The 8,403-nt window shown below is 41.0% G+C and overlaps 1 protein-coding gene across 2 annotated transcripts in view; it reads right to left on the reverse strand.

Moving 5' to 3' along the window:
• Positions 1-568: 568 nt before the first annotated feature.
• The window catches only part of LOC107599314 (adhesion G protein-coupled receptor L1-like), a 175,645-nt gene continuing 167,810 nt past the window's right edge, over positions 569-8,403 (reverse strand). For both annotated transcript variants that reach the window (XM_016290865.1, XM_016290864.1), the window contains 3 exons: positions 4,804-4,926; positions 2,045-2,062; positions 569-1,735 (listed from right to left, as the gene is read on the reverse strand). In XM_016290865.1, coding sequence (XP_016146351.1) covers positions 840-1,735; positions 2,045-2,062; positions 4,804-4,926 — 1,037 coding nt within the window. In that variant the 3' untranslated portion in view covers positions 569-839. The remainder of the gene's footprint in view (positions 1,736-2,044; positions 2,063-4,803; positions 4,927-8,403) is intronic.

The raw sequence follows: 8,403 nt of genomic DNA on the forward strand, positions 1-8,403 counted from the left end.
CCGAGAGGCTTCAAACGACCCAGATGACGATGGGTTGTGTCCTAACGTCCGCCCCGTTCCCAGCCTCTGTGGTTGTTCTATACAGAAGAGTCAGTTCAGAGAGAGAAATAAAGGCAACTCTACCGAGGCAGCTTCCCGCTACCTGTGTCTGAACAATAGTCCTTGTTTTCCTTTTTCACGAGCATATGTTCACACTCTTGATGTTCAGTAACAAGCACTTCTGTGAGTGTGTGCGTGTGTAGATTCCAGTTTGTGTCCTGGCTCAAAAACAGTTATTTTTGGCAACACTGAAGAGCTTTCAGAGAGATTTTTGTCACTTGCAGTATAATGGCATACCCCCATTTCCTCATGTAACAGCTCTCATCAAATAATGATGGAGAAAGACAGAGAAAGGAAAGTGAAGGTAAGGAGTTACGCAAAAGTAACATTTTAAAGATATGACTTGAAATAAAACACAGAAATAGAAGCCCAGTGTGATGTTTGACGATATTTTTGGAGCAGAGAGAGCTGAAGGCAGAAACGCCCATTGAGAGAAGGCAGATAGTTGGACTCGCTGTTTCTTTATTTGTGTGTGTGTGTGAGGATGGAGGAGAAAATGATGCTGATGAGAGGGCAGAGTGGTTACACAGCACTTCAGAGAGCCTGCTGCCATGGAGACAAACCTCTCTGTCGCTCTCCCTGTTTAGGCTTTCCTTACCTCTTACTTCAAAACAAATGAAAGAGCAAAAAGGCAACCAGACATAAGGAGGGCGTCAGAGACAGGAGAGGAGTCCATCATCGCCATCAGCACTTTGCATCAGACCCTGTGGCGCTCTGTCTCCTCCACCTCTTCCTCGTAGTCACAGGCTTGTGACCAGCTGCATCTGTCCATCTCCCTCGCTGTGAGGGGGCTCAGGGGCGGGGTGGGCTTCAGTGCTCGGTCTCCTAGGTGGAGCCTGGTAGAAGGTCTGCATGGGGGCTCCGCGGGAGCCTATGGCAGGCCGACCCGAGCTGTAGTACAGCTCCTCCGGAGGCTGGGCCGAGCGCGGAACCACCTCTAGTGGCTCTGGGCTGCTGTCGGGGTAGGGTGAATCTCGCAGGTTGGTGATGCTGGTGTAGAGGGAGTCCCGCGCAGGTGAATCGGGGGCTCCGTTGTGGCCCTGGCCTGCTGCACTTTGGCCGCTGTGACCGCTGTGGCCCAAACTCTCGGTCAGGTCGGCTGTGTAGCTTTCAGACTCTTCTGGGTCGCTCTGGTAGAGCACGGACTGGGCACGCTGCAGCAGCAGGGGCTCCTCCAGAGCCTTGTACAGCAGCTCCACGTCTTGCGTCGTGCGCTGTCGTGCTTCTCTTGAATGAAAGTGTTCGTCATTCTCCATGCCTATCGCCGGCTCTGCCCCGCCTCCGCCCCGCCCCATTCCCATGTGCCCGTGTCCTCTGACCAGGCTACCACATGTTCTGTCACCACCCCCAGCCCCTCCACTGCCTCGGAGATTATTGTGCACAAGTTCAGATATGATCATCTTCTCGAATGCTGCTGCGTCCGAGAGGTTTCTCCGTATGCCACCGAGAGTTTCTGAACCGCGGGGATTGAGTAGGGGAGGGGGGCTATCTCCACCTCCACCTCCCAGGAAGTCACAGCTGCCCCCGGGAGCTCCCGAACCCCCGACACTACGCAGAGAATAACTGTTGTTGAAGTTCCCATTCAGAGGTAACGTCTCCATGCCTCCATGATCTCGGTTCTTAGACAGTGTGCTCTCTGTTGAGAGAGCAAATGAGAGGTGGTAAGCAAATGAAAAAGGAGGAGGGAGAAGTGAGCACTTCATTACCTATTTTAATCAAGACGGGGATTCACAGCAACAGAATCCGGGATTAAATCAATAATGGGGTACGTAACTTCCATCACAAGATTAATAGGCTTATGGACAGAGGCAAGTTATTACCAGGGACGTAAATTGTGTACATAGAAGCAAGGCTTCACTGCACATGTGAAGAGGTTATCATTCTGCAAAATTAGCCTATAAAACACTGAAAATAGCCATAAGCCTGAAAGTGAAAAGAGTCTTACTTGGGTCGCGGAAAGTTCCTGTGGATCCAAGGTGAGGCAATGTAAGGGCAAAGCGAGACAAAAGAAAGACAACAAACGTGATCAATGATTTGTTTCTGACTTGGGCTTTACATGAAACTGCCTTCTTTTTCTTGAAAAATTACATAAACAAATGTCCCACTTAGGAACTCTACTGATGAAATAATGTAGTAGCTATAAAGAGACAACAATGGACATCAGTCGTCTCATTCACAATAACATACTGATTTCAAAATGTAGTTAGTTATTCTATCAGCTATAATCAAAAGTAGTAAACAACAGTGAATTACTTAGTGACAGTTCACCCAAAATGAAAATTTTATTATCATTTACTCACCCTCATGTTGTTCCAAACCTGTCTGTCTACATTTAAATCAAAAAGTGACTTTCGTTGTATTTATAAACAAAACAAAACAAAACAGTTGAAACATTCCCCAAAATATCTTATATTGTGTTTCATAGAAGACATAAAGTCATGGTTTGGAACAACATGAGAGTGAGTGAGTTTAATTTTTTTGAGTGCATATTTCTATAAATAAAATCTAATTAACTATCCAATTAAATAATTTAGAATTTTATCACAGTCTTATTTTGCTGTGGATTTAAATGATCATCTTAATATCTCAATTTGTATACATTTATACTAAATACAACAATAGAATATTTCTTTAGAATCTACACTTTTTTTTTGACTTGACTAGAATGCTACATGCGAGAGAGACAGAGAGAGAGGGCAATTTATGTGAGTGAGTTTTTACCATTCCCTCAGCTTTCCCTCAGAGATTTACATTAAAAACAGTTATGTAGTGTTTGGTCACGCCACACCTCTACTCGCTAGATAAAGTATGAAAACAGTGGAACTACAGTCGTTTAGTTTTGGGGCAGTGTCTGATTCTGTGGACTGAGGATCAGTATCTCACCCTTTTAGTCTTAGGAGTTGGGATCTTAGGAACAGCCCCACATTCTTTGGTTTGCGGAGTTTAGAAATGGAGCTTTATTGTTTGGTTTTGGCATGATCCTTATTCGGCGAGATGTTATTCACACTTCATCCTCATAAATTCAAGATCATGTTTATTTCACACGCCAGAGATGTTGTGATATTCTTTTAACTCGTCGGCGTGCATTGAACGCAGGAGATGCGTGTGGTGGCACACACCAAGGCATGCCTGGGTTTAAATATTAATGCCCGGTATGATTTTAATCAACGCTCCTCTGTGCAGAGAGAGAGAGAGAGTAATTAGACATTCTAATGAGGCCCTCCTCCTACTTCCTCTCCATAAGCATTCTAAAAATGTCCTCTCAGCCGAGCCGAGTGGCGCACCGTCAGCCTGACACATTACACAGAGAGGGAACGTTTAAAATATTCAACAGAGACGCTGTCTTAAATTTCACCCCACTGACATGGGAACCGCAGCTATCTTTCTCTCTCGCTGCCTTTCAATCGGCACACGAAGGCGAACGGTACGGCGAGAGAGCGAAGCCAGTATGTGTGTGCGGCACAGACACAGCCATGCCGATACTCTGTGTTGAATCTCAAGGGAATGCTCTCCTTTCTCGCTCCGCTGTCAGTCACTCAACTTCAGCCCTAGCTTTAATCGATGCTCTGGTCTGTCTTTCCAGCAGGAGGGATTAAAACGCTGGCCAGATGGTCAGTCCCTGTCCACCCCTCTGAATCACACTGACAGACCGACAGGGTGTAAACTCACACGCTGAGGGAGACGCACACATCTACACACACACAGCATATGCACAAGAGTGCACAGATCACAGCACATGAATACCATCGGTGACACTCACACACAATGTGGCAACTGCATATACAATAATGATAATAATAAAAAAATAAATACAGAGGATTTGTTTTATTGTTCAGAGGACATTCATAGCTAAAAAGTTAAATTAAGAAGTTAAGTTTCTGAACTCAAATGTGTATGTATGTGTGTACACACACACACACACATACACACACACAGGTTTGTTTTTGTGAAAAGTGGGGATATCCCATAGGTGTAATGGTTTTTATGCTGTACCGACCGTATATTCTATTGCCCTACACCAACCCTACCCCTAAACCTACCCCTTACAGGAAACTTTGTGCTATTTCAGATTTTCAATACACTCCATTCTGTGTGATTTATAAGCGTTTTGAAAAGTGGGGACATGGGGTAATGTCCTGAAAAGTCACATTCTCCTTGTAATACCTATGTCATACCTTTGTCATTATACAAATTTATGTCCTCATTTGTCACAAAAATGTGCGCGCACACACACACACACACACACATTAAATGGATAAAAAATTAGAGTAAAGACATTTTCAGTATGTTAATAGAGATTTCAATTTCAAAGAAATGCTTTTGTTTTGAACTTTCTATTCTTCAAAGAATCCTGAAAAAAAATATCACAGTTTCCACACATTTATTAAGCAGCACAACTGTTTTCAACATTGATAATAATAAGAAATGTCTACTGAGCAGCAAATCAGCATATCAGAATCTTTGTTTCTCCTAAGAGGATTTAGGAGAAACATCCAAGGCAAGTTAGTATGTTCAACATAAAAGGAACTACGAAATAGCTACCTTTGATCAATTAAATACAACGTTAGGTGGCATTTTGGCAAATTTGAGCACAGTTTGAGACTTAAACAGTTCTGAAACTCTACATGATAAATAATTAAGATACTAAAGTGAAATCATTTGTGATTTTCATTCCAACGCAAACTAAAGTTGACCCACACTTACCAGTAGAGTTGAAGACTCCAGGCGAGGGCGGGGTAAACGTCTCAGCCAGCAGTGTGTTATAAGGAGAGGTTCCTGTACGGGTTTGCAGCACGGGGTTCGTCAGAAGATGGTTCCCCATTGTACCTAAAAAGGAAAAGAAGAATTCTTCACATTATAAAGTCATACCATTTTTATAAAATCCTACTTTATAAACGTTATTTAAGCAGCAAGGCACTGGAGGCCATGCTAAAGGTATGTTAGACCAACAGAGTCTTTTGGTAAATGTTTACATTTGTAGCTAATTTGTATAGATCTGTATATGTGGCCACACTTTAGTTTTGGGACCAATTCTCACTATTAACTAACTCTTAACTATGACTTTTGCCTCAATAAACTCCTAATTTGCTGCTTAATAATAGTTATAGTAAGGTAGTTGTTAAGTTTATGTATGGAGTTGGAGTAAAGGATCTAAAATACGGTTAGGCACTTGCAGAGGGGGGTGCTTTGGGGGCTCAAGCCCCTGCCCGTTTTCCAAAATTAACCAAAAGTGCCCCTCTCTGTTATGCTTAGGAGAGGGGTTAGGGGTGGACCCTATATTACTTGTTTTCTAAAAATCACAATGTTAGTTTTTCACAAAATTTTTGTTCAGAAAAGTGGCATACTTCTGCTAGTCACTGATATCTAAAGTAAGATTAATAGTCTGGTGTATAGTGGTATAAAGAGCTGTTTCACATCAAACCTGTTAATATATTGTGCATTTTACCGTGGCTGAAACATTACAGACAATGAGCATTCAGGATGCAGGAACGATCTGTTTTAAAGGAATAATACATATTATGAACATGGAATGGTTATTTGCACTTCACAATAAGGCTAAGCAGAATCCACAGTGTGTTCATTGTGTTTGACAATTCACAAAAAATAAAAATCCCTAATGTCGCTGTGTGATGTCGTAATGGCTGATTTGATGAAGTGTTTATTTGCAGTGAAGCCGAAATGTATTTGAAGAGTAGTCGTGGAGCGTAATTCCATGCCTCACTGTCAGATGGAGTCATTGGGAGGGAAATGGTAATATTTGCTATTATGTAGTTTCACAGAGCAGCCAGTGAAATGTGGGTTCATTTCCCAGTGAAATGTGAACGCTTGCAGTAGACAAATGTGACTCAGAGAAATGGAACATTCAGTATGGGCCATAATGCAGACGCAGAGCTGCAGCCCGGGGCTTTTAGACAGAAATGCCATGAAATTAAAAAGAGGCCAGTATGACATCGAGTGGACTGAGGCAAAGTGCAACTTTGCACTCTCGCGCTATCATCTATCAGAGAGGACCGCCTCAAGAATTAATTCTAGATGTGCGCTCATCATTTTTACACACATACTACACACATTTCTTACCTCTTGCAGGAATGTTACAGATTTATTAAAAGTAAAGCTGTGCCACCAGCATTTGTGGCATAAAATTGATTATTACAGAAAAGAATTCCAGCTCATTCCTCATTAAAGTCTGACACAATGTAGTAAACACACTGTTAAGCACACAACAAGACTTAAACATGAAACTAGTGGGACCTATTCAATCTGTCAACATTGTTGTCATGACCATGTAATGCTGCTAAAGCCCCACAGTACCATTTAAGCTGCGTAAAAGATGAACTAAACATGATTTGACTTGAGAAAACCCATTAACTTTTAATATGCGATACAGATTCCAGATCTGTCAAGCACTATTTTACATGGCACAAACTCTGCCCACAGAAATGATGTCAATAGCACGTAACCAAATGTTCATCCATCTAGAAAAGTAGTCCCACCTGAAACAGAAAGATTTCACTGAATGGATAATTGCGTCATAAGAATGATTCACTCAAAAATGAAAATGTACTGAATGTATTAACGCTTGAGACACACAAGACGTAGATGAGTTCGTTTCTTCATTGGAACAGATTTGGAGAAATTTAGCACCCATTCACTGCAGAGGATCCATTGGTGATGTTAAATTTCTCCAAATCTGTTCCGATGAGGAAACAAATAGTAATTTTTCATTTTTGGGGAAAATTTCACATGTCTTTAGATTTCTGCTGTTAAACCCTTCAGATCGATTGTATCAATAATTTCTTAAAGAGTCAAAATTGTGTTCTCTGTTAATGAACATTATGCCAATCTCAACACTCACCACGCTCTCCCAGCTTTTGTAGGCGCAAAGACCTATTTCTTATATTAAACGTTACTCAAGGATGAATATAATCTTTATTGAATATAATCATAGTATTTAACAACTGAAATGTATAGGAATTGAGAAAATAATGAATCCTCACCGGGGTGGAGATATTAATAAAAGACTCTTACAAAGAGAGGCGTCTTGGATGTTTTATTTAAACACCATGTCACCTTTGGGTTTAAATGAGGATTTTGATCTTTCATGTTTCTTGTAAAACTTTTTTTTTTGGGAGCAATGTGTATGAACGGTATGTTTTTGCCTGATGTGTTATTGTCCCCACTGATTTTTGTTTAAGCTTTTGTTGAAATTTGTTGCTATTAGATGGAACTAATGATCTCTATCAAGAATTTCAGTCAGGTTTCAGGCCCCACCATAGCACATAAACTGCACTTGTTAAAATTACAAATGACTTGCTTCTTGTATCAGACCAAGCCTGCATCTCATTGCTAGTTTTACTTGATCTTAGTGCTGCATTCGACACTATAGATCATGACATACTCATAGATCTATTACAAAACTATACAGGTATTCAAGGGCAGGCTTTAAGATGGTTTAGATCCTACCTGTCTGATCGCTACCACTTTGTTCATTTAAATGGGGAGTAATCTCAATAATCTCAATTACCACCAGTAAAATATGGAGTGCCACAAGGATCTGTGCTAGGTCCTCTGCTATTTTCAATATACATGTTGCCCCTTGGTAATATTATTAGAAAATACGGGATTAGTTTCCACTGTTATGCTGATGATACTCAACTATATATCTCAACAAGACCAGGTGGAACTTCTAAATGATCTAAGCTAACAGAGTGTGTTAAAAATTTAAAAGATTGGATGATTAATATTTTTCTCCTATTAAATTTGGATAAGACAGCGATATTACATATTGGACCAAAAAAACAGTACACAGAATCTATTGGATTACAATTTGCAACTAGACGGATGTACGGTTACTTCCTCTACAGTCAAAAATCTAGGTGTTATATTAGATAGCAACTTGTCTTTTGAAAATCATATTTCCCATGTTACAAAAACAGCATTCTTCCATCTTAGAAACATTGCCAAGTTACGAAACATGATACCTGTTTCTGATGCAGAAAAGCTAGTTCATGCATTCATGACCTCTAGACTGGACTATTGTAATGCACTGCTAGGTGGTTGTCCTGCATCTTCAATAAACAAGCTAAAGGTAGTCCAAAATGCAGTGGCTAGAGTCCTTACCAGGTCAAGAAAATATGATCATATTACCCCAATTTTACAGTCTCTGCACTGGCTACCTATTAAGTTCCGTATCAGTTACAAAATATTATTACTTGCCTATAAGGCCCTTAATGGGTTAGCTCCTGCGTACCTAACTAGTCTTCTACCACACTACAATCCATCACTCTCCCTAAGGTCGCAAAA

The sequence above is a fragment of the Sinocyclocheilus grahami genome, unplaced genomic scaffold (assembly GCF_001515645.1).
Source record: "Sinocyclocheilus grahami isolate Dianchi unplaced genomic scaffold, SAMN03320097.WGS_v1.1 scaffold264.1, whole genome shotgun sequence".
Taxonomy (NCBI): Eukaryota; Metazoa; Chordata; class Actinopteri; order Cypriniformes; family Cyprinidae; genus Sinocyclocheilus; species Sinocyclocheilus grahami.